Source organism: Pleurodeles waltl, chromosome 1_1 (genome assembly GCF_031143425.1).
Source record: "Pleurodeles waltl isolate 20211129_DDA chromosome 1_1, aPleWal1.hap1.20221129, whole genome shotgun sequence".
In the NCBI taxonomy this organism is placed as follows: domain Eukaryota; kingdom Metazoa; phylum Chordata; class Amphibia; order Caudata; family Salamandridae; genus Pleurodeles; species Pleurodeles waltl.
This window is the reverse complement of record NC_090436.1, coordinates 860,970,395-860,997,157: the sequence shown is the minus strand read 5'-3', so window position 1 is coordinate 860,997,157 and position 26,763 is coordinate 860,970,395. Positions and strand designations below refer to the sequence as shown.

Genomic DNA, 26,763 nt, shown 5'->3' with positions numbered 1-26,763 from the left:
AGATGTAGGTTTATTGTTGGAAACCAGGTTATATGTTAATTAACCTTCAGATTAATTGCATATATGATGTTAAAATGTACATTGCTTTTTTTTTTTCTACAGCGGGTATTTTATAGTGTCAAGTGGTAAATCGTGAGAGACAGCTCTGTCGTTCCTAAAATTAACTGTCAAATATGAAAATCTGGTGACCTCCGATATTTTTTTGTCAGTCAAGAAAAGGTTATGCAACCATCACTAATGGCAGGGTATTAAATTAAAGGCTAAGCAAAATTGACCAGCACTACAAAAGCAAGCATTTTAAGAAATACATTTGGATAAAAGTCTGTACTGATATCATTGTATTGTGTACCTTCACACGGATTCAGGGAGGGGCACTTCATTTTAGAGAATTCAGTACAGTTTTAGTGCAGAGATGAACTCCACTGGCTAAACTTGCAACTGCAGGTTTTGGGGGAAATGGGTAGTAACGCTGGCTGGCTTGAATTCTCGGGTACATTGTGCTTTACTTGGCAAAATATTTTCTCTCTCGCTCTGTGCTTCAGGTCGCAAATCTGTCAAAATAGGACGTAGTGGAAAATGTCTACACAGTGGTACGAATCAGCATTTAAAGCGCCAGATAAATAACGAGGACGGCAGTTTAATTACAAAACACTTTGAGCTGCAGTGCCGTAACATTTCTTTTCTTCGGGTTTCCAGGCCTGTAACAAGGTCTTTGATCGCTCTGTTAATACTTTGAGCCACTGTACGCCAACATGGACCTGGGTACCCAATTTGCCAAGTTTATAATCGAAATCAATGTTTGAACACAAGCTATCGAGTATAGGGTGTTTTATAGTCCGAATAGCACAGCTAGGACAAGAAATACTTTTTAACATATCAGAACAGAAGTGGTCCATTGCCCACAGTGACCGTATGGGAACGGATGTGGCTGCTCCGTGAGTATTAAACTGCTCTTGAAACAATAAGCATAAAAGCTTGCCACACAGTGGAACCCTCTAGACACCCGAAGCCCACGCTCAACTTGAGTGCGCCGAAGTCTCTCTCCAGTAACAGGTATTAAAGTTATTAGAACCCCAGACACTGAAGAAATTTTCGAAGAATGGATAATAAACAAGAGCAATAAATAATAATCGTATTTTTAATTGGGTAATATTTAAATGACAGCGTTTCAGAGCAGACTGGATTATTTCAAACACAAAATACTGAACACAATGATACAGGAAATAAATATGTTGTTTAAAGTTGAAACATTAAAAAAACTGTACAGCTGAACTGTTCTGTGAATAACACTATTTTAAGTTATGCACCAAAGGAGAATAAGTCCAGGATGTGCATGTGTGCACTCAATAAGTGGAAGATACTGATTCCAAACATTCTTCCATAGAACGAAATAACGAAACCAAGCTGGAGGTATTGGTCGAAAACACTGTTAATAGGGGTTCAGAGGCTCTTCGCACAGCCTCTGACAACAAACAGCAGCAGAAAGAGTACATGGAGACAGAAGGGGCTGGGGAGAGAGGTAAAACACTAAGAATACTGAGACAACATTTTTAAAAGTTCGGACCAACTTCTTCCGAAGCGTGTGTGCAAGATCAGCAGTGCATACCGACTACATGCTGTTTTTGGCCTAGTAGTTTGTGTATATATCTGTCTGATTTGACATACTGGGCATAGAAACAAAGCCAAGCAGCAACTTAGTTTGGGGAAAACAGTGAATAAATGATTTGTGCACACAGTGCTCAAAGCAAATCACAGAAGACTTAAAACTAAAAAGAATTACCATTGTATCATGAACGCAGAACACTTTTATTATTATCTATTAACCGTACTGCTTTTAGACAGGTTGTCTTGGGAGCCAGCCTCGTACAGCAGAATTCAAGCTAAGCCTCCATTTTCCGGATAACAGCCTGCTCACAGACCAGATTATTGCTGGATGTGAAATCCCCTCAAGAGAACGGATTCCTGGTAGGTTCTAAGTCACTGTTGGCATCTTCCATGGCTGAGGCCTCGTAGTCCACTGGATTATCAACCAAATCAACATCGCCCTCATCATTACTCTCTGCACTGTAATCAATTTCTTCAAGGAAGCGTGGTTCGTCGTCATCCAAGACGTAGGTGGTGGGACTGTGAAAACAAAATGAACACTCCTATCTTAGTGGATTATATGCATGCGATCATCTCTATAAATTAGAATAGAAATAGTGAGAGCAAATGAAGATTGTCAAGCCCCTAGAATATTAGTGTAGGTCTAACCACAATTTCATTCAGAACAGTGCCCCTTAAATGAGCTCGATGAACAATGAGCTAACTGGGGCATTTGTGGTGTTATTAGAAGCTTTTGTTGTGTTTTTAGAGGGCTACTGTCAAATAGCTGACAAATTCTTTTGAAAACGCGCTGATAATTTTTTTTAACAAGACCTTTTATTTTCCTTTCTCTTGACTTTAAAGAGAGGGAATTTTGTAATGCTTCTATACTAAAGGTGATACTGTGGTTCATGAGTGTATGAAAAACAAGTCAACACTCTTGTGTAGATACTTTAACAGCAGGTTTCTAACCTTGTGGATATCCCCAGGTGCCAGACTGGATCCAGAAACTCAAAAAGCAGTCTCCCTCTGCACTATTTGGCGACATCATGCAATTCTGCATCAATTCCGTTCTGCTCCAGAAGTGATGAGCGGAGCACCATATAAGCACCACCTATGCATACTGACATCAATTTAATTCATAAGCCTGTCTGCTCCTTCAGACATGGAGCGCATCAGCGAACTGCAAGAGCCAGTGTGTAGATTCCTAACCTGGCAACTTTTTAGTGGTAGCCACATTAGCCCTGGTAGAATGAGCACTCAGACCTTCTTGAGGATGCTTTTTAGCCAGTGCGTAGCAGCTTTGCATAAAGAGGACTATCATGAGATGCCCAGTTTCTGCACCACCTTGCAGTTCGTTGCACAAGAGAATTCCCACTGATTGTTCCTTGGTACAATCAATATAAAAGCTCAGTGCTTTTTTGGAGTCTCTCTTTCTCTTTGGAGGGATGAGGCAGAGCAAAGAATGTCAGAAGAGTGGTGGCTTGTCTGATGTGAAAGAGTTACCATCTTCGGTAAGAACACTGCTCGAGTCCTTAACACCAGTTTGCCTGGAAAAAAAGGTAGTGAAGGGAGGTTGAACCGAGATGATCAGCTGCTCACTCATCTGGCATGCATGTGATATGACATCCAGAAAGATTTAAGTTCCAATGTGGCCGCATAAAGGGTTAGCCAAAAACATATGCTGCAAACCATTAAGGAAAGACATCACAACCAGTGATCTGAACAAGGATGGCCAGTCCAGCAAATGTAAAAAAAAAAAAAGCCAAGAGGACCGACAAATGAGCTTTAACAGTGCCCACAGCAACTCCTTGCTTGGTCAATGACTAAACAAACAAGAAATCGAAAACTCTGTAATGAAATGTGTCAATCTGGCAGGTACTGCAAAAAGCCACAAACTTATTCCAGCACTTGGGCACCTGGCATACATAGATTTTCATGGAAGGATGCCTGGCTGCTAGGATGACGTCAATGACTTATGGAGGGAGGTCAAAAGGGATCAACTGTTGCACTCAATCTCAAACGCATGGAGGTGCATGTTGCACAGACCTATGTACAAGACCCTGCCCTGCTGCTGTGAAAGAAAATCCTCCCAAAGCAGCAGCCTTTTCAGAGGACAGAGCCCAGATGTTTCAGGTACCACTCTCTCCTAGCCCAATCCAGGGCCATTAGAATGACTTGGGCATACAGGAGTCCTGTTTTCCACTCCATGGGTAGTCCAAGTCCAGCGTGCAAAAGTGTGGACATTGTTTTTGGCAGTGGTGAAAAGAATGAGCTAGTATTCTCCCATGCACCACCTCCAGGTGTAACTGCCACTTGTGATCCACTAGGCGTTATCGGAGGATTATGTCCACCCTAGTGTTTCTGCCAAGGGGTGTACCACCTGGGATATGCTCTGACAATTCAGCCACTTCCAGAGACCTAGATACTTCTTGCAAAGGACCCAGGACCCCATCCCGGCCTTCTTGCTGCAGTACCACACAGTGGCAATGTAGTCTATGAGAACCTGCACCAGGCTTCCCATGATGGTGGGCAGAAAGGCTTTCAATGTAAAGAGAATTGACCCACTATTGCAGCAAACTGATGTGGAGGCAGGTGTCTGCCATAGACATGAGTCATCTGATTTCCACCTCTCCCAGATAGCCTCCCCAACCCAGTAGTGATGCGTCCGTCACTACCATCAACTCTGAGTGGGGTAGGGAGAGGGGTTTGCCACTGGTCCAACTGCGGTTGAGCAGCCACCACTGCAGATCTTCTGCAGTCTCCTCCTACAAGTGGATGGAGTCTGACAGGTTACCCTGGTGATGGGCCCACTGAGACTTCAGATCCCACTGCAGAGCTTGCATGTGCCCTATGGCATGATCAGCGAGCAGGATTCAGGAGGCTAGCAGGTCAAGAAGCCTCAGAGCCATCATCACCGAGACCCAGGACAAAAGCTAAATCATCAGATCAGAGACCAGTTGTGCTGGACTCATTGGTCTTGAGGAAAAGCCCAAAAGCAATCACTATCCAGGATGGCTTTGATGAAGGGGAGCCTATGCAAAGGAGTCAGGTGTGACTTTGGTAGGCTGATCAAGAACTGTAAAATGTCAAGAGGTTTGCCGTTGTTTGTAGGTGGTCCACCATTGATGACTGTGGCAAGCCAGACTCCAACAGTCAGTCATTGAGACAAGAGAAGACTGGTACCCAGGACCTCTGAAGACGGAAAGAGACAATCAACTTTCAAAAACACAAAAGGCACTGGTGAGCCTGAAAGGGAGAATGGCAAACTGAAAGGCTCTGTGGCCTTCCCTGGGAAGGGGAAGAGTCATGTTTGGATTTCCTATATTTCTTGTTGGACCTACCCGAAGACTTCAACAGCGAAGGAGATCTACTGGGGGAATGACTTTGGCAGTGGAAGTGGGTCTACACTCTCGATTTTGACTGGGAGCAAGACTTGCATAGACTTTGGAGTAGCGAGTTGAACCCAAGCATCAAAGGCACTCTTTGTGGGGATTTGTCACAGAAATCTGTTTGTGATAGGTCCTACATGGCTCAAACCCTGTTCTCTTAGGGGGTGACATGGTCCCTTGCACACAAATAAAAATATCTGAGGGAAAAAATCACTTTGCAAGGTGAAGAAAAAGAGGAGTGGAGCTTAGACCTGCATCCAAAGGTGCAGAAAGAAGGAACTGACATCAGCACAAATGGGTGGCACATGTATGCAGCTCCACACATCACTTCCAAGCAGAATGGAGGTGATGTGGAGTTGCAGACCACCACCTACTGGAGTGCAGGAGCACTGCATTTTGAGTTCCTTAGTCCAGTCTGGCATTGGGGATATTCATAAACTGAGGAACCTGCAGATAGAAGTATCCATAAGAAAGGGTGTCATATATACCACAACAGAGATTTTCTATCAAATGTGTAAAATATTTGTATGTTTTATAAATTAAACTTTACATGTAATTTGAACTATTCCAGCAGCATGCTTAAAACTAGCATTTAATCTTGAAGTGGAAAGGCAACAAATAATTTAGTAGGTTCAAAAGAAACCAATCCACATGAAGGAGGTTGCTTACAATATGGTGGGCAGTGCGTGAATCTGCTTGGACATCCCCTTCCTAAGCCCAGCGCAACTGCCGAACATATTCTGAGAATGCCCCCTCTTTAGCAAGGCATGTTTGCCTTGATAAAGCACTTTCTGCAAAAAAGAATGCCGGGCAAGTTCCCATGTGAAACCCAAAGTAGGGGGTTGATTCTGATATATAAAACGAAAATGTGTCTGATGTGCAGTGAGCCTCCTCCCTGCGCTTTAAGGACAGTTTTCTCTTTTTCCTGCCTTGTTCTACCATGATATAAACCAGCAGAACCACGGAGGAAAAAATCTGTCAGAAGACTAAAATTGGTTCGATGTATTATTTCTCTGTTTTAATTATGTCCAGTTTCACTCAGAATTAATACAATAGCAAACCCAATGTAACTTTAGTTTTATATAAGAGTTATGGCCAGTGTATTATTGGCGTACAGAGCCATTATCTTCCGTCATATATTAACATTTATTTAGAGATCCATTAAATGCGGAAACGCGATGACCACACATTATCGAATGCACACATGATTTTATCAGTTAAACCAATTTCGTTTACCACATCAGTGCCAAGTTAAAACTACATCAGGGCAATTAAAACTTCTTTCTCTTACTACCTGAAACTCCCGCTGGTAAACGTGGATTTAGAATGTATGGAGGCTGGCAATAAAAAAGGGACTGAGAGCTACGAAACATTTGTCATTCCCAACTAGCCTGTTGGGAATGACAAATCGGAATGTTCCAAACCGCTGAGGATGTTTTTGTGATGGGACGCATTAATACTCAAACAAAAAAAAGGGCACCTTTCACACTAGCAGGTTGAAACTAACTTACCGATTTCCCATATTTACAGTGACGAAGCAGCAATTGGTATAACCTGGCCATCTGAAGGAAAAAGGCTCGTAGTACAGCGTCGATTCATGTTCATGCAAAATGTTTCGCTAGATTTGTCTTTCACGCAAACCACCATTATAAGTTATGAAAGCTCTATCTCAACTCAATTTTGAGTGGTTGTTTCTGGTGATTCAGCTGGGCAAACAGTTGGCCTATAAATCCGCAAAACAGTTGTCAAAATGCACCAATAAATTGCCATCTCCTTGTTGGTAAATTTTTGGCCCTTTGATAATCCCGCTTTTTAAATAGCAATTAGTGAGATGACAGTGGGAGCCAGAACACCCACTAGAAAAACTGTCCCTCGCCACTGCATTGCCTCATCCATCCAGGGGAGTATCTTCCATTAGTGCAGCAGGCGCAGTGGCACCCGGACCCAGGGACCTGAGGGGCCTGCTGTGCCTTGATTTTTTATATATTTTATAATTCGAAGAGCAGCCAGGGAGCCCATTTCCTTTCTTGAACTAGGGCCCACGTCACACTGGCTACGCTACTAAAAGCAATTAGAATTACGCAACACAAACAGGATTTAGGTTTTGCACTATGTATCATGAATGTATGCTCCAGTCACAGGATGACATGATGTATATGAATGGTCCCATGTTGGCGTTCCTGTCCCTGACAATCTATATTCAGCTAAGATGTACACTTACTATTGCCACAATTATGTGTAAAGGATATGTGGTCTTTTCTTCGAAATAATGTAATCCGTGAAGAAAGTCATTGGTTTAATGGAGCACAGTCAAAAATTGTGTCATTGGTGTTGCAGTGCGAGAACCATAGAAAATCTAGACAGAAAATGGCGTAAATGAGCTCCATGACAAGACTACAACGCTACGGATGCAGGTAATTATGACTTCATGTCCCGTGTTTTAAATCCGGTGTCAAGAGAGTGCATTTCAGAAGGTTTATGGACAGTTTGAAAGTCCCAAGTAGCAGGACTGTTAGTATGCGTGTAATATATGCATGTGGGGATAAGTTACAACTGGGGCAGGGACTCCACAAATGCCAATGAGCTGGCCCAACAGACTAGAACCACTCCTTCCGAGACGCTAAAGTCATTATTTGCTCTTAGGATAAATTGTAGAAACCTAAAAAAATGAGCCTCTTGTTCATCAGCTGAATCTCTTTATACCCGGGCCCATTCCACACTAGGACACTTGTTTTCTCTCGGGATCAGGCAAATATATTCGATCAGAAGCACTAAGAGCTTCTAAATATTTCATTAGATAACTAGCTCTGAATTGAGACGAGCTCACTATTATGGCTTTGTACATTCCCCTTCCTAGTCAAATCACATAGAATGCATTCATGAACCATATGTTTGCAGGCACGAAGGGAGGGGGGCGGGAGTAAGCCCAGAAGTCAGTGCACAGAAGTCAGAGGTAACGAGAATTAACAAAACCAACAGGTCTTGCCTATGTGAGAGCCATTGGCTTTTCGGGGATGCAATTCAGCATGGCTAAAGAGTTAGTGGCGTAGAGTAGCATAGGGTGGAGTAGCGTACAGTCGAGTGATGTAGGGTGGAGAGAAGTGGTGTAGAGTGGAATGATAGAGTGAGGTGACAAAGTATAGTGGCATACAGTAAAGTGGTGTAGAGTGGAATGATAGAGTGAGGTGACAAAGTATAGTGGCATACAGTAAAGTGGTGTAGAGTGGAATGACAGAGTGAGGTGACAAAGTATAGTGGCATACAGTAAAGTGGTGTAGAGTGGAATGACAGAGTGAGGTGACAAAGTATAGTGGCATACAGTAAAGTGGCGTAGAGTGCACAGACTGGAGTGGCATGAAGTGGTGGAGAGTAGAATGGCATAGAGTAAAGTGGTGTACAGTACTGTGGCACAGAATGGAATGGAGTGGCGTAGAGTAGAGTGGCAAGGTGTGGGGTTGGTGTAGAGTGGTTCAAAGTGCAGTAGAGTGGCATTGTGTGGAGTTGGGTGATGTAGAGTGGAGTGGTGTAAATTAGATTGGTATAGGAGGGGAGTGGCGTAGAGCACAACGGCGTAGAGTGGGACAGAAAAGGCTGGAACAGAGTAGCATGGGGTGGAGTAGAGTGACATGGACTACAGTGGTGTGGAGTAGAGAAGAGTTGTTTGGAGTAGAGTGGAGTGGCACAGAGTGGTGTAAAGTAGAGTGGAGTAAAGTACAGTGGCATATGGTGGATGGTGAAGAATGGCACTGTGTGGAGTAGAGTGGTGTGGAGTAGAGTGGCGTGAAGTAGAGTGGCATAGAGTACAGTGGCGTAGATTAGAATGGCGTAGAGTGAAGTAGAGTGGAATGGAGAAGCACAGAGAAGAGTGGCATAGAGTAGAGTAGTACAGAGTGGGGTGGAGTAGAGTAGCATGGAGTAGAGTGAATTGATGTAGAGTGGAATGGCGCAGCATAGAGTGGAGCGGCACAGAGTAGAGTAGAGTTCCAAAGAGTGCAGTAGAACAGAGTGGCGTAAAGTAGCGTAGAGCAACACTGCATGGCGTGGCATAGAGTGGGGTGGGGTGGGGTGGTGTAGAATCACGTGGTGTACAGTGGAGTGGGATAGAGTGAAGTGGCACAGAGTAGAGTGGAGTAACAAACAGTGGAGTGGTGTAGAGTGTAGTGGAATGGCATACAGTGGAGTGGAGTAGAGTGGAGAGGCGTGGTGTGGAGTAAAGTAGAGTGGTGTAAAATAGAGTAGCATAGAGTCAAGTGGATTAGCGTACACTAGAGTGGCACAGAGTGGAGTGGCGCAGAGTGCAGTAGCATAAAGTAAAGTGGCAGAGAGTAGTACAGTTGTGGGTATAAAGGGGCAATAGCACTAGCAGATAGGGTGAAAGCAACACAAATAAGAAGCTGTATAAAATAAAAAATAGTGTGTTGCATAAGGATGAGGAAGAACACATGTACTTGGTCCGTGGAGGAGCTATCACAAGAAAGGAAGGGAAGCATGGGGAAGCTAAGCAATCAAAAGATTGCAAATGAGAGTGATAAAAAACAACTAATGTTATGCTATGGGTGGATTGTAAGCCCACGGATTTGTAAACAATTTTTAAGGGCCTCAATACGACTTCAGCGGTCCTTTCACAGGACCACCAAAACCACTGCAGACAAAAGACCACCAGTACTGGAGGTCTTTTGCCCATCATATTAGGAGTGTTCCGCTGGGCCAGGGAGCGAAAACAGCATTTTCGCCCACTGGCTCAGCAGAACACTCACCACAACATTGACGCCGGATCGTAATTGAGCCGGCGGCGATGTTGTGATCCGTCGGGAGAGACACCACCCATCGTGCATTTAACTGTTCCTAAATCCGGCAGTGAAATGAGCGATGGGGCTGTGCATGGGGGCCCCGCCACTACCCATGCCAAGTGCATGGGCAGTGCAGGGACCCCCAGGATCCCCCGACACCCCTATTTCGCCAGCCTTTCCCTGGTGGATATGGACTGTTAATCCCCAGCCCTGTCGGATTACAACTTCCGACATCACAAGGCTGCAGCCAGCCTGCAGCCTGGCAGTGTCGGCGGTTTGACTGTGGCGGCTCCGCCACGGTCATAATGGGGCGGTTGTACCGCCCTGTCTTAGGCAGTCCGACCGCCATTGCGAGGTTGTCATCTCTAAAGACCGCCAGCCTCGTAATGAGGCCCTAAGACTGGCAGCACAGTGCATGCGATGAGTATGCAAGACTTAAAAGTAACAACAAAAATCACTAGATTTAATTTTAGGTAACTGATTTTTTCAGTGTTGAATCCTTTAGGTTAATTTGATTCTCTTCAATGTGTACATAGCACCACTTGCTCACGTCATAAGTTCCCATGGAATCAACTCTGTCTGCTAAGCAGATGCCACTCAGCTCATCCTCTCCATCACAGACAACGACCACACGACCAGGATCAACATCACAACCAATTTGTCAAGTATGGCAAACTGGATAAAACAGAACTGGCAAAAACTCAACACTGACAAAATGGAAGTCCTGATTTTCGGGAACAAAGACTCTGTGGTACTTCTCCTGGTGGCCAACCAAACTGGGACCTACACCCACAGACCATGCTTGAAACCTTCCCCATCACATCAGAACATCCCCATCAATATTAGAGTTCTGCAAGAAACTGAAGACCAGGCTGTCCAACTAGGAGGTCTGATTGGCCTACACACCTGCTTGAGCGCCTGGATAGCCCCTTGGGTGGGAAGTGTGTTGTACAAATCCTCATAACATAACATTTGATTTATGTGTTCTTAATGCCGGCATTAGACTGCTTGTTTCTTATGCCTAATACGTTCCCCATCAACGGGCCATCAATCGTCCCTTAAGTACCAGCCTCAGGACACACCTTTACCTAAAAACCCAGCCTTAAGAAGATACAACCTGACCAGGACATAGGTAGTTTTGCTACATTTCTAATGCTATTTTAAAGTGATGCAGTTTTGTTGAATGAATTATTTACTCGCTATCCTGTTTCCACAGGTATTTCATTGCTAACTTTGGAAACTTTCTTCATGTTCTTGTCCTACGTGGAGATTTGGCTGTCTGAGATGGAATGCTTGCTATGATCCCACTATTCACTCTTGTTCTAATCGCCGCTATATTTACATTTTCTTTAATAAAAACTTAAATGAAAATACACATGAATTGGTTTATTTTCATCTTGTGAGACTCTGTTTGTAGTAGATCTAATTGCTACATACAACAGACAATCCTGCTGTTTCTTATAAGGAAGTAACATATTCATTTGTTACTCAGAATAATTGTCACCAGTGACTGATACTTTCTTAATCTCTCATCTCAATATGTTAAATCCTGTGGAAAATAAAACACAAACTCATGCTGGACTACTGTAATGCACAGGTTTTAGGGCCTGCTGTTGGTACTGGCCACACCACTCTAGATCTACCTCCCCTATTGTGGTACAATCTCAGAAAGAATGTACCTGGCAATAAGTGTCAAACTGTAGGCAACCACCATAACACAGAGGTCAAGTGGCAGAGGATTTAAATAAAAAGTAATGATAAAAATACTTTTTTTGATGGACTCTCTATGACAACGATATGTCATAAAATACAAAATATTCAAGCCTTAGTATCAGCTTCTGATGAATAAAAACCATAACATCAGAGCCTACCACCAGAGAGATGCAACGCCAGAAGGTTCTCCAACATTACACCAAAATCACACTGAATTCTAAAGTAAGAAATCTACGGCTAGATGTCTCTATCAGATCAATCTGTTGGAGTGACCACAAGTTTTCAAACTAAAAAGGCAATAAGAAAGAAGGGCCTACAACTGAAAGGCAAAATGTGAAGAACTAAATGATGCATGAAAAGCTACAGGAGCTCTTATAGCCATTGGGAAAGAAAGTTACCACAGTTAAGTAACTCGAGCTTCGAATGGATATTCGCTTCAGCAGATCCTTAAGTAATTGGGAAGGGTCAAGAGGTTCAGCCCAAGAAGAAAGAACTAAATAACTGCTCAACCAATGTAACTGTTGTTTATCTTTGGACATAATGCAGTAATGTTTTGAAGATGAATGGGCTGATGACCATGTTGCTGCATTACATACATAATAAATTGGACTACCACGTAAAAGAGCAGAAGTAGATACAGTACCTGGGCCAGAAAGCTCTCTAGTCTTGGTTTGCTCACTAGATCATACCAATGAGACACCCTGAAAGAAGTACATCTGGAGAGCATTTGTTTCCAAATTCATTTACCATTTTGAATATCAAAGAAATCTAAGAATATTTTTTGTGATTCCTAAATGAATACATCCTATGAATGTAATGACTCCAAGTCCTGTGTGACTCAAGATGATGCAGACATTCTTCCTCCTTTCAATGATGTGGAAAGGAGAAATGCAAAGAAATGACCTGAAATATGTAAAAGTCAGAAGCTATTTTAGGTAAAATGAAAGTTTTACTATGAGGGTCACTCCTTCCTTATAAAGTAAATTGATGGATTGTCGGTAAAGCACGAATCCCACTAAATTGTTTAGCAGAAGTGATTGCAGTAGGAAAATGCCACTGTTGGCATGGTTACCCCCTAACTTTTTGCCTTTTGTTGATGCCAGCTTTAATTGAAAGTGTTCCGGGACCCAGCTAACCAGGCCCCAGCACCAGTGTTTTTTCCCTAAAACTGTACCTTTGTCTCCACAATTGGCACAGCTTTGTCACATAGATAAGTCCCTTGTACAAGGTACCTCTGGTACCAAGTGCCCTGTGGCCCGAGAAGGTCTCTAAGGGCTGCAGCATGTATTATGCCACCCTGGGGACCCCTCACTCAGCACATGCACACTGCCTCACAGCTTGTGTGTGCTGGTGGGGAGAAAAAGACTAAGTCGACATGGCACTACCCTCAGGGTGCCATGCCCACAACCCACTGCCTGGAGCATAGGTAAGCCACCCCTCTAGCAGGCCTTACAGCCCTAAGGCAGGGTGCACTATACCACAGGTGAGGGCGCAGCTGCATGAGCACTATGCCCCTACAGTGTCTAAGTCAATTCTTAGACATTGTAAGTGCAGGGTAGCCATAAAGAGTATATGGTCTGGTCTGAATTATGGAACTGCACAGTTCCATAATGGCTACACTTAATACTGGGAGGTTTGGTATCAAACTTGTCAGCACAATAAATGCACACTGGTGCCAGTGTGGGATTTATTGAGAAATGCATTCAGAGGGCATCTTAGAGATGCCCCCTGTATGCCAGCCCAACTACTAGTGCTAGGCTGACCGGTCTCTGCCAGCCTGCCACTTCCAGACTAGTTTCTGGCCACATGGGGTGAGTGCCTTTGTGCACTCTGTGACCAGGAACAAAGCCTGTCCTGGGTGGAGGTGCTTCACACCTCCCCCTGCAGGAACTGTAACACCTGGCTGTGAGCCTCAAAGGCTCAAGCCTGGTGTTACAACGCCCCAGGGCACTCCAGCTAGTGGAGATGTAAGCCCTTCCCCCCCCCCCCACACAGCCCCCACTTTTGGAGGCAAGTCTGGAGGAGACAATGAGAAAAACAAGGAGGAGTCACCCTTCAACCAGGACAGCCCCTAAGGTGTCCACAACTGAGGTGACCCATTCCTTACAAAATCCTCCATCTTGCTTTGGAGGATTTAGCCCAATAGGATTAATGATGTGTCCCCCTCCCCAAAGGGATTGGCTACTGCCCTCCAGCCCTAAACACACCCCTAAATCTAGTATTTAGGGGCGACCCTGAACCCAGGAAATCAGATTCCTGACGATCTAACAAGAAGGACTGCTGACCTGAAAACCCTGCAGAGAAGAAGGAGACAACAACTGCTTTGGCCCCAGCCCTACCGGCCTGTCTCCAGTTTCAGGGAACCTGCAACAGAGTCACATTCTGCGGGCCCAGCGACCTCTACTGACTCAGAGGACTGCCCTGCAATTCCAAAGGACCACAAAACTCCCGTGAACAGCGGCTCTGTCTAAAGCAACAAAGAAGAAAACCATATTTAAAGGGACTCTCACCTCACTTCTGAAGCGTGAGTCCCCACCACTCTGCACCCGACGCCCCTGGCTCGTGTCCAGAAAAACCAGCAACGCAGAGAGGACACCCAGGCGACTCCAACAATGTGTCCACCCTGAGACGACCTCCCAGCACCCCCATGAGAACGCCTGCAGACAGAATCCAGAGGACCTCTCTGACCGCAACTGCCCGGTAACAAAGAACCCGACGCCTGGAAGAAGCACTGCACCTGCAGCCCCCAGGGCCGAGAGCAACCATCTACTGGTGCAGTAGTGACCAGCAGGCGGCCCTCACCTTTGCCCAGGCAGTGGCTGGCCCAAGAAGCCCCTGTGTGCCCTACCTGCATCGTCAGAGTGACCCCCAGGTCCTTCCATTGATTCCAATACAAAACCCGACACCTTGCTTGCACACTGCACCCTGCCACCCCTTTGCCGCTGAGGGTGTATTTTGTGTGACTGTTTGGAACCCCCACCCCAGTGCTCTACAAAACCCCCTAGTCTGCTCCCTGAGGTCGCATGTACTTACCCGCTAGCAGACTGGAACCAGAGCACCCCTAGTCTCCATAGGCACCTATGGCATTTGGGCCCCTCTTTGACCTCTGTACCTGACCGGGCCTGTGTTGCTGGTGCTGAGTGTTTGGGGTTAACCTGAACCCCCAACGGTGGGTTGCCTATGCCGCGGAGACTGAAATTGGAAGTGCTTTCTTACCGGACAAACTAACCTTTACTTACCTTCCCCAGGAACTGTTGAATTTTGCACTGTGTCCACTTTTAAAATAGCTTATTGCCTTTTTATGCCAAACTGTGTACATTACTGTTTTTATTCAAAGTTCTATATTTACCTATGCCAAGTACCTTACAATTTATGTACTAACCTACAATTTGAATCCTGTGGTTCTAAAATAAATCAAGAAAATAATATTTTTCTATATAAAAATATATTGGCCTGGAGTTAAGTCTTTGAGTGTGTGTTCCCATTTATTGCCTGTGTGTGTACAACAAATGCTTAACACTACCCTCTGATAAGCCTACCTGCTCGACCACACTACCACAAATAGGGCATTAGTATTATCTATTATTGCCACTATATACCTCTAAGGGGAACCCCTGGACTCTGTGCACACTATCCCCCATTTTGAGATAGTATATACAGAGCCAGCTTCCGAAAATTGCAAACAGAAAAGCTATTTTCTTTTTAAAATAAAGAAATTGAAATTGTAAGAATGAAAGAGAGCAAATGGTTGGTCCATAAAAAAAATTCAAAACCAAGTTAAGGTTCCATTGCCCGACAATGAATAAGGATTCTGTAATCCTCTGAGAAACCTTACAGTTAAAAGTACTTTAAATTGTGATTGTTGATGGGGGGGGAGAAAAGCATAAAGTGCTACTTAATAACCGTTCACTGTGCTAAAAATTAAGCCTTTCTTTAGGTCTAAGATGAACTGCTGAATATACTGTTGTTTCCCGGAAAAGGCTCCAAAAGCCTATCTTTACAATATGAAGCAAAGTTCACCCATCAACTACAATAAACAGACCAGGTGGAAGGTCATTTATCTGCAAGCAAAATATCAACCAAGGAGCTAGCTGAAACTTAGATGAAGGTAGCCTTTTTAGAGCCAGGTTCAGGGGGAGTAACTGTCTGACTTGAAATAACAGATGCTTTGTTATGTTAAGGCTATTTATTCAGTGCTACATTCACCTCTCTTTGTTCTATAAAGCTTTAACTGAAGAAAAGTGTCAGGATTAGGAAGAAAATAGAAACAATGTAAGTTTCTTTCTATAGGAATAGTAGGAAGAAACAGGTCTCAGGTCAGCTGGAGCAAATTACATCTTCATGTTGCCAGGATAGTAAAAGATTTACGGCCTACTAGAGGCTTTCTAAATGGGTATATTGGTAAAATATTTGCTTACTAGGAGCGGAGATTACAAGAAGGTTTTTATGGCTGAAGTCGATCCCTGAGAAAGTACGGGGATGTGTCCATGTAATAATTTATGTACAATACATCAGATCTTCTCTAGGAGGAAGTCGTCAAGAAGCATCCACCAGAAGGAGGTCAGGATACTAGGGTTTCCTTACCTAAACCAGAACTATCCTGATAAACTTGATTTTGTGATGTTTTATCTTGGAGATGAATATGCATTTTGGACTCCCTTCTATGACCACAGGCATTATATTGAAGTCTGCCTAGGTGTGCCCCCGACATCCGACAGGGAGGCATCTGTTATTGTCCTCACATCCGGGTATGGTGAATGAAAGCAACAACCTTGAAACAGGTTTTCTGGAACAGTCCACCAAAACAAGGACTAGACTTTTTGTTAATACAACAAAATCGGTCCCTGCATGCTCACATAAAATGTATTATTCTGGGTGTGTAAAAGCCACTGAAGCTAATGGATTTAGGGTCATGCTTTGAGAACCTTCCATAGAGAATGCCATCAGGCCCCGAAGTTACAACAACAGTTTGGCAGTTTGTGCTGAATGAGCAAAAACATGTGAAACCATTTCCTAAATGTGGCCAAGGAAAGTATCTAACCATGCATCCTTAAGGTTAAATTCTTGGAGATGGAAGAAAATTAGATTTTCCCAAATGAGTGAATCTCAAGAAGTTTAGTAGATTTTAAAACCTGCTGGACACCTGGAGAATGTGTTTTAACCCCTTCGCTGCTAGCCCCCCATGCTGAGCCATTCTTTTGGCTATTTAAGGTAGTTCACGTTCACGCTTATGTTTCCATAACATTTTGTGCACATAAGCTATGCACGCCACGTCCTTTTTTCCAACATCCCAGGGAATCTAATGGTGCCCAGGGTTTGTGGATTCCCCTGGAAGTGACTAAGGAAATATGCAAAATATAGCAAAAGTTAGAGTTTTTTTTGTTTTAGAAAAGTAGGGAATAAGTGCTCCAGACACAGGTGTCTGCTTTTTACCCTAAAAATGTAATCCACAAAAGGTTTGCTGTACTAAAGTCACCATCTTCCCAGTTTCAGGAACACGCAGAGCTGAATCAAAAAATCTAATTTTGTAGCATAGTTTTTTTTGCATTTTTCTAAGATGTAGCCTATTTTCCCTATTTTTTGTGCTCTCAACCTACTTCCACAGTTTGTGGTGGAAAACAGTGTGACCCCCTTGTGTGATCCAGAAAACGTTTAGATTTCTGAAAAGTACAACAAATTCTGAGTTCAGCAAGAAATCATATATGTAGATCCCTCAATGCCACCACAAGGAAAAGTATTGCTGAAAAAACAAAATATTGAAAATTAGTAGGAAAAATGACCTTTTTGGGTCAGTGGAGTTGCTCCCCTTCCTTAGAGAGATGCGGTGTAGCAAAGAAGGTGGGCAGGGTGATGCTCTGACCCCGATGAGATGGGGTAACCACTTTGGGGAGAAAAGAGGCACGAGATCGGACTACCACCATGTCTGGACAGATAGTGAGATACAGTGGTTTTGATGACAGAGCTTGCATCTCACTCACCCTCCTGGAGATGTTATTGCCACTAAGAAGGCTGTCTTGATGGTGAGCAGCCGGAGGGGACAGTTGTGTAAAGGCTCGAAGGGAGCACATATAAGAAATGTGAGGAATAGATTTAAGTCCCATTGAGGCATTACAAAGGCGTAGGGGGAAATATATGTACAAGCCCTTTGGGGAATCTATGTATAATGGGGATTTGAACACAGAAGGCTGATCAGGCAGTCGAAGGAATGCTGATAAGGCAGAAAGATAGTCCTTGAGATTACCCACGGCAGAACACTGCTGGGTAAGGGAAAGTATAAAGAGAAGGCTATGAGAAAGAGCAGCAGAAAGAAGGTCAAAAGACCTTTCTGTACAATAATGTACAAGAGACTTACCTTCGGTAACGAAATATCTGGTAGAGACATATTCTAGTTGCAGATTCCTTACCTTAGAATTTCCCCCAGGCGTCAGACTGGATCCAGAGATTTTTCTTTGAGCAATACCCTTGCGCGTCGGTAGGTGGCGTTGGTAAACTCCGCGGGTGTCGTAGTCTCCGTGATGATGTTGGGAGTAGTACATAGATGCTGCCTCAGCGCAGTGACGTCAGTTTCTTTTAACGACTTTCCACGCCAAAGCGCAGAGCCGCTAAGAACACTGAGATTGGTGCGCCAGAGCTAAGGACCTGAAGGGGGAATCCCTGTCCCTAGAAATCAGCTCGCAAGCGGGGAGGATGTGTGGGTTGGGAAGGAATATGCAACTAGAATATGTCTCTACCAGATATTTTGTTACCGAAGGTAAGTAACTTGTACATCTGATAGAGACTTCTAGTTGCAGATTCCTTACCTTAGAATAGATACCCAAGCAATGCCATCCTCGGTGGTGGGCTGCGAACCAAGATCATACTGCAGGACTGAATGACCAAAGTAGCCATCCCGACGGACCTGACTGTCCAGACAGTAGTGTTTAGCAAATGTGTGCAGGGACGCCCACAAAGCTGCCTGGGAGATACCCAGGACAGGAACTCCGCGTGCGAACGCAGTGGAAGCAGCAGTTGCTCTGGTGGAATGAGCATGCAAGCCCTCAGGGGGTTGCTTCTTGGCCAAAGCGTAGCACATCTTGATACAAAGAAGTACCCATCGAGAGATGGTATGTTTTTGCACCACCTTCCCTTTCTTTGCAACCACATACCCAACAAAGAGTTGATCGTCCACCCAGAAGTCTTTAGTACAATTAAGATAGAGTGCCAATGCTCTTTTTGGGTCCAGACGGTGGAGCCTCTCCTCCTCATGGGAAGAATGTGGCGGTGCGTAGAAAGTAGGCAGGGTGATGGACTGGCCTACATGAAAAGGCATAACCACCTTCGGAAGGAAGGAAGCCTTAGTGCGCAGCACCACTTTTTCAGGGTGCACAGACAAGTATGGAGGTTTGGACGAAAGGGCCTGAAGCTCACTCACCCTATGAGCAGAGGTGATGGCAACAAGAAAGACAGTTTTGAAGGTGAGGAGCCGTAACGGACAATTGTGCATCAGCTCAAAGGGAGTACACTTTAAATAAGTAAGGACAAGATTGAGGTCTCACTGAGGCATGATAAATGGAGTGGGAGGAAATAAATGGGTGAGACCTTTTAGGAGTCTACTCACAATAGGAGATTTAAAGAGTGAGGGCTGATCAGGTAATCTAAGAATGGCCGAAATGGCGGATAAACACACTTTAAGGATGCCCAAAGCAGAGCTCTGCTTGGCCAAAGAAAGAATGAACAAAAGAACCTCAGATAGAGGGGCAGAGAGGGGATCAACAGATTTGTTGGTGCACCATGCCACAGAAGATCCTCCTGAAGGGGCAGCCTGATTGGAGGATTGATGCTCATTTTGAGAAGCTCAGGATATCAGACTCTCTGTGCCCAGTCCGGAAACACTAGGGTGATTGGGCCCGGTCATTCTTGATCTTCTTCAGAACTCTGGGCAGGAGGGTAATGGGTGGAAAAGCAGTCAGGAGGCCTGAACTCCACTCACAACGAAAAGCGCTGCGGAGCGACTGCCGCCTTGGAAACGCCAACGCGCAATACTGCGTGTTCCCTGCGGAGGCAAACAGATCTCACCAAGGCCCTCCCCACTGCTGAAAGAGTCTTTGCACCACCTCTGGATGGAGATATCATTCGTGATCCGCTAGGCATCGGCGGCTGAGTTTGGCCGCCCTGGCTTTTAGACAACCTGCCAGGTGTTGAACCATCAGGGTTATGCCCTGCTGTTCCAGCCATGTCCAGAGATGCAGAGCCTCTTGACAAAGGGTCCACGACCCCACACCGCCCTGCTTGTTGCAGTACCACATTGCGGTGGTGTTGTCCACGAACACCTGCACTATCTTCCCCTTTACAATAGGAAGAAATGATTTCAATGCCAGTCGGATTGCCTGGAGCTCCAGTAAGTTGAAATGGAGTCCGGATTTTGCTGGAGACCAGAGGCCTCTGATCTCCGCTTCTCCCAGATGGTTGCTCCATCCCAGAAGTGATGCATCTGTCACTTCTGTGAGATCAGGCCGGGCAAAGGAGAGGAGTCTGCCTCTGACCCAATCGCAGTTCACTAACCACCACTGCACGTCTTTTGCAGTTCCCTCTGAGATCTGAACTGTGTCAGTAAGATTTCCCTGATACTGCGCCCACTGGAACTTCAGGTCCCACTGCAGAGCCATCATATGCCATCTGGCATGTTTGACTAACAGGATGCAGGAAGCCATGAGTCCTAATAGTCTCAGAGTCTGTTTCACTGAAATCCACGATAAAGTGTGAATCACTGGTATCATAGCCTGAATATCCTGGACTCGCTGCTCAGGAGCATAAACCCGAAAGTGCACTGTGTCCGGAATGGCTCCGGTGAAAGGGAGCTTTTGAGAGGGAGTCAGGTGTGACTTCAGCACAACTATAGCGCACCACAGTAAATGCACGAGGTTCGCCGTCGTCTGAAGGTGGCTGACGAGAGCCTGGGGCGTTGGAGCCTTCAACAGCCAGTCGTTAAGGTAGGGGAAGACTGAAATCCCTAACCTGCGGAGATGAGCTGCTACCACCGCCATCACCTTGGTGAGCACCAGAGGGGCACTAGTGAGACCGAAGGGGAGCACGGTAAACTGAAAGTGCTCATGGCTCACCTTGAGCCACAAGTAACGCCTGGGGGCAGGAAGGATGGGGATGTGAAAATGCGCATCCTGCAAGTGCAACGTTACCATCCAGTCTCTTTGGTCTAGGGCAGACAAGAACTGAGCAAGTGTGAGCATCTAGAATTTCTCCTTTTTGAGAAAGAGATTGATGTCCCTTAAATCCAAGATAGGGCAATGACCCTTGTTCTTTTTTGGAATCAGAAAGTAGCGAGAATAACAACCAATGTCTACTTCTGACATCAGGACCCTTTCTATGGCTCCCTTGGCCAAGAGAGCTGAAACTTCCTTACGGAGCAAGATTAAATGATTCTCCATCAGCTGTTCTTTCAATGGAGGGATAAAGGGAGAGAAAGACTGGAAGGGAAGGGAATAGCCTTTCTGTATGATCTGCAAGACTAATTTATCCGATGTTATGGACCGCCAGTGAGGGAGATGAAATTGAAATCTCCCTCAAACTGGACAAACATGGTCTTGCAGAATCATACTAGGAGGGCATGGGCGCTGTGTAAGAGGGGGGCTGGGTGGTGGGAGACCTCTGGCTAGACCCTCTGGGTCTGAAGGTACCACAACCTCATCCTCGCACTGGATGCTGCAATGATGGAGGACGGTGGCTGACCTGTGGGTGGTGTTGTACCACACACCTTCTGAGGTCTCGAAAGGGGTGAAAGGCAGACTGCTGGCAAGCAGGCACTGAGAGGACCAAGGATCAGGCCGTAGCTCGAGAGTCCTTGAACCGTTCAAGTGCCAAGTCTGCCTTTTCTCCAAAAAGGCTTGAGCCATTGAAGGGCATGTCCATCAGGTTTGCCTGGACATCCCCCGAAAAGCCATTCGTACGAAGCCAGGCATGGCAACGAAGGGCCAATGTCGATGAAATCACCCTGCCCAGCGAGTCGGTTGTGTCCAAACCACACCGAATCGTAAACTTGGCTGCACCTCTCCCATCCTTGACAGCTAGAGTGAGAGTGTCCTATACACCCTTCAGGACCTTGGGCAGCACCTGTGCCACTGTATTCCATAAAGTATGGGAAAAACAGCCCAATAGGCATGAAGTGTTTACGGACCTCAATGCTAGGATGGAGGAAGAAAACATCTTATTCCCAGTTGGTCCAGACTCTTGGATTCTCTATCCGGAGGAGCGGAAGGGAAGGCACCATGGGAAGAGGAGGCTTTGACCACCAAGCTCTCCGGCGTGGGGCGTTGGGTGAGGAAACTAGGGTCAGTAGGAGCTGGTCGATGGCGGCAGCTGATTGTCCTATTTACTCCTGTGCTCAGTTTGGACCATGTCCCCAGCAGGACATCAGTAAGGGTTTCTGTAGGAAGTTGGCTCTGTATATACTGTTTCAAAGTACAAAATAGTGTGCACAGACTCCAAGGGTTCCCCTTAGAGGTAAGATAGTGGCAAAAGTAGATAATTCTAATACTCTATTTTGTTATCAGAGGGTAGTGTTAAGCATTTGTTGTACACACACAGGCAATAAATGAGGAACACACACTCAAAGACTTACTCCAGGCCAATAGATTTTTATATTGAAAAATATATTTTCTTAGTTTATTTTAAGAACCACAGGTTCAAGATTTACATCAAACACTTTAATTGTAAGGTACTTCACTTAGATACTTTAGGAACTTTGAATGAAAACAATATCATATACAGTCTTTGTAAAAATAGCAATAAGCTATTTTCAGAGTGGACATAGTGCAAAAATCAACAGTTCCTGGGGGAGGTAAGTAAAGGTTAAATTAGGAGGTAAGTAAAACACTTAGAAGTCTCAGTTCTGGGGCATTGGCAGCCCACTGTTGGGGGTTCAAGGCCTCCCCAAAGTTACCACACCAGCAGCTCAGGGCTGGTCAGGTTCAGAGGTCAAAAAGGTGCCCAAAACACATAGGCGCCTATGGAGAACAGGGGTACTCCGGTTCCGGTCTGCCAACAGGTAAGTACCTGCGTCCTCGGGGGGCAACCCAGGGGGGTTTTGTAAAGCACTGGGAGGGGACACAAGTAGGCACACAAAACACACCCTTAGCGGCATATGGGCGGCCGGGTGCAGTGTGCAAAGCAGGCGTTGGGTTTTGGGTAAGAAGCAATGGAGGGACCCAGGGGTCACGCTTGCGGTGCAGGCAGGCACAGGGGGGCTTCTCGGGACAGCCACCACCTGGGCTAGGCAGAGTGTCGTCTGGGGGGGTCATCCCTGCATTGAAGTTCGGTTCCTTCAGGTCCTGGGGGCTGCGGGTGCAGTGTTGGTTCCAGGCATCGGGTCCCTTGTTACAGGCAGTCGCGGTCAGGGGAAGCCTCTGGATTCTCTCTGCAGGCCTCGCTGTGGGGGATCAGGGGGGGTCGTCTCTGGTTACTCACGGGATTGCAGTCGCCGGGGAGTCCTCCCTGAGGTGTTTGTTCTCTGGTTCTCGAGCCGGGGGTGTCGGATGCAGAGTGTGAAGTCTCACGCTTCCGGCGGGAAACGTGCAGTCTTTGAAAGTTGCTTCTTTGTTGCAAAGAAGTAGCTGGTTTTGAACAGGGCCGCTGTTCACTGGAGTTTCTTGGTCCTTTAGTCCAGGGCAGTCCTCTGAGGCTTCAGAGGTCGCTGGTCCCTGTCGGATGCGTCGGTGGAGCAGGTTTTCGAAGTTGGAGACAGGCTGGTAGGGCTGGGGCCAAAGCAGTTGTCGTCTTCCTCCTTCTCTGCAGGCTTGTAGGTCAGCAGTCCTTCTTGTTTCTTCAGGTTGCAGGAATCTGATTTCCTGGGATCAGGGGAGCCCCTAAATATTAAATTTACGGGGGTGGGAGGGCAGTAGCCAATGGCTACTGTCCTTGAGGGTGGCTACACCCTCTTTGTGTCTCCTCCCTGTGGGGAGGGGGGGCACATCCCTAATCCTATTGGGGGAATCCTCCAAACTCAAGATGCAGGATTTCTCAAGGTAGGGGTCACCTCAGCTCAGGACACCTTAGGGGCTGTCCTGACTGGTGGGTGACTCCTCCTTGGTTTTCTCATTATCTCCTCCAGCCTTGCCGCCAAAAGTGGGGGTAGTGGCCGGAGGGGTGGGCATCTCCACTAGCTGAGATGCCCTGGGGCACTGTAACAAAAGGGGTGAGCCTTTGAGGCTCGCCGCCAGGTGTTACAGTTCCTGCAGGGGGAGGTGAGAAGCACCTCCACCCAGTACAGGCTTTGTTCCTGGCCACAGAGTGACAAAGGCACTCTCCCCATGTGGCCAGCAACATGTCTAGTCTTTGGCAGGCTGGCAGAAACTGGTCAGCCTACACTAAAAGTCCGGTAGGTATTCAGGGGGAATCTCTAAGATGCCCTCTGGGTGCATGTTACAATAAAGTGCACACTGGCATCAGTGTGCATTTATTGTGCTGAGACGTTTGATATCAAACTTCCCAGTTTTCAGTGTAGCCATTATGGAACTGTGGAGTTCGTGTTGATAAACTCCCAGACCATATACTCTTATGGCTACCCTGCACTTACAATGTCTAAGGTTTTGCTTAGACACTGTAGGAGCATAGTGCTCATGCACATATGCCCTCACCTGTGGTATAGTGCACCCTGCATTAGGGCTGTAAGGCCTGCTAGAGGGGTGACTTACCTATGCCACAGGCAGTGTGAGGTTGGCATGGCACTCTGAGGGGAATGCCATGTCGACTTAGTCATTTTCTCCCCACCAGCACACACAAGCTGAGAGGCAGTGTGTATGTGCTGAGTGAGGGGTCCCCAGGGTGGCATAAGACATGCTGCAGCTCTTAGAGACCTTCCCTGGCATCAGGGCCCTTGGTACAAGGGGTACCAGTTACAAGGGACTTAACTGAGTGCCAGGGTTGTGCCAATTGTGGAGACAAATGTACAGTTTAGGGAAAGAACACTTGTGGTGGGGCCTGGTTAGCAGAGTCCCAACACACTTTCAATCATAACTTACTATCAGCAAAGGCAAAACGTTAAGGGGTAACCATGCCAAGGAGGCATTTCCTTACAGTTTCGTTGAAGGCTAACATCGGCTCTGATGTAGCAACCCCTGGTTGAAGCACCTCTGTCAAGATGTTAATCCTGACCGGCCCCATAGGCAACTCTAGGTCCAAGACCTCAGTTGCTCTACGCACCACCATGGCATATGAAGCTCCCTTCTCCATATCCACAGAAGTAGGTGAGAGCATGCCAGTATCTGGAGAAGTATCCAGTCCACTGGCTTCCCCTAGGTCCTCATACCGGTCGTGCTCCAAACCATATTGGGGCTTGTCGGTGCTGTCAAAGTTGGAATCGGCGTCGAACGATGTTGTTCCGGTTCCGGATCATCTGGAATGAAGATGGGGCTCGCACCACCGGTGGGTGCCAGCGGTCAGGAGAGCGTCGATGGCGGGACTGTCGTCGGAGGAGGCCGACTGTGTGGAATCGGTGTCGGTACAATATCGGATCCTGGGGTCCCCAAAGGCGCGAAGCCACAGTCGTTGAACCTGATGGGGCCCCTGCTGACCCTGCGGGCCGGAAGACTCACCCGTGGCACCAAGGCACATGGCTTTGTAAAATTATTTAAATTAATAGGGGGTCGCTCCGGCTACTGGGTAGAGAGGGAGACGTGAAGTTCGCCCTGGCATCAGCACCGTAGAACCGTGCTCGGAACATCAACGTTCCTGTGATGTCTCGTCGGCCAACAGGCATGGCAAAGTCAGATCTTGGACTCCTTCTTTTTGTGCCTCTTCTCAAAGTGCCCGGAGGACCTCGAATGAGAAGAAGAGGACTTGGGGCTCCTGGAGTGGTCCCGCGACCTCCTCCTTGAGCGGGACGATGACCTCCTAGGAGTCGCACCTACCGACTTCAACTTCAGGGCCGCCATGAGCTTCAGAGATGTCTCTCTCAAGCTTTCGGGACAATGGCCCGGCAGTCAGAGCACAACTTCGAGTCGTGGGCTCTGTCGAGGCACCAGAAACATACCTGTGGGGGTCCGTCACCGACATGGCGCGATGGCAGGCACCACATGGCTTGAACCCCATCTTACCCGAGGACATCTCGCACAGACGAAAAATCTTCGACAAAAGGCCTGCCAAAAAAGGCAGAGGGTAGCTTGATCCCGGACCAGCACTTTGCTGGCACAGAAGGAAAAGAACTGACGTACGCACGCCGGGGTAGTGCCTTTACAGGCAACCGTGACATCATAGATGTCTCCATCGACGCTGACGACGCCACGCAGAGCCTAATGACGCATGCGGATCCCAACGATGCCACCCGACGGCGTGCACAGGGTATTTCTCAGCAAAAAATTCCGGATTCGAAGCTGACTCAGAGGACTTCAAAGGTAAGGAATCTGCAGCTAGAAGTCTCTATCAAATACACTGCCACTTGTGTTTGGATTTTTATTTTTGAGCGCAAAAGTTAACTTAATGTCCGCTAAAGCAAAAAAATATATACCCGAAATGTTTGTTGACTACCTACGTTAAAGAGACTGCGGATGGTGTTCTAAACACTGCCATCTAGATTTGTAGCTTTGTGCTTAAAAAATACCCAAACTGTCCACTCGGGTTAAATAAATCTACCTGAACTACTGCTTGTATTAAAAAAATACTTGTACACTGCATCTTATGTTAAAATTTCTCCCAGAAATTACATAATGTGGGGTTAATGGCAAAATCTCTGTAATTCTGTATACATTTTGTTACCAAAATCAAGCCAATTTTGCCAGCACAATTAAAATTTCACCAAGGTCGATTAAAAACTCATTAGAACTGAAAAACAAAATGTTGCACATGTGGGAGACCTAAAGATCAAACAATAAGAAAAATGTTTACATAGCTTCATTCCAAAATCAAGGGATTAAGTTCCTCTAATCAAAATAACGGCTGTGGATGGCTGCCAACGAACTGGCCGGATAGCTGACGATCAGTATGACAGCCTCAGCTAGCAGTATCTAGCAGATCACAAGAGGCTTCTCCATCTGAAGGTGGTTCAAGATCTCTTCGCCCAGCGCGACACATCTCAAGTGGACCTTTTTGCCACTTGTGTAAACACCACTTCGATGTTTTGTACCCCCAAGTATAAAACCCAAGAACCCACAGGGGGGGGGGACATATTTCAATTAAAGTGGAATTTTCTATTTCACTATGCATTTCCTCCCAAACCTCGATTTCTCTGGGTCTGAGGAATGTTTGCCAGGACCAGGCCCAAGCCATCCTTAGCATCAGTGACTGACCGAGAAGGGTTT

General features: G+C 46.2%; 1 protein-coding gene across 7 annotated transcripts in view; it reads right to left on the bottom strand.

Moving 5' to 3' along the window:
- Positions 1-1,124: 1,124 nt before the first annotated feature.
- AGTPBP1 (ATP/GTP binding carboxypeptidase 1) overlaps positions 1,125-26,763 on the bottom strand; it is an 863,873-nt gene continuing 838,234 nt past the window's right edge. For all 7 annotated transcript variants that reach the window (XM_069229549.1, XM_069229567.1, XM_069229576.1 and 4 more), the window contains one exon: positions 1,125-2,124. In XM_069229549.1, the coding sequence (XP_069085650.1) occupies positions 1,947-2,124 (178 nt within the window). In that variant the 3' untranslated portion in view covers positions 1,125-1,946. The remainder of the gene's footprint in view (positions 2,125-26,763) is intronic.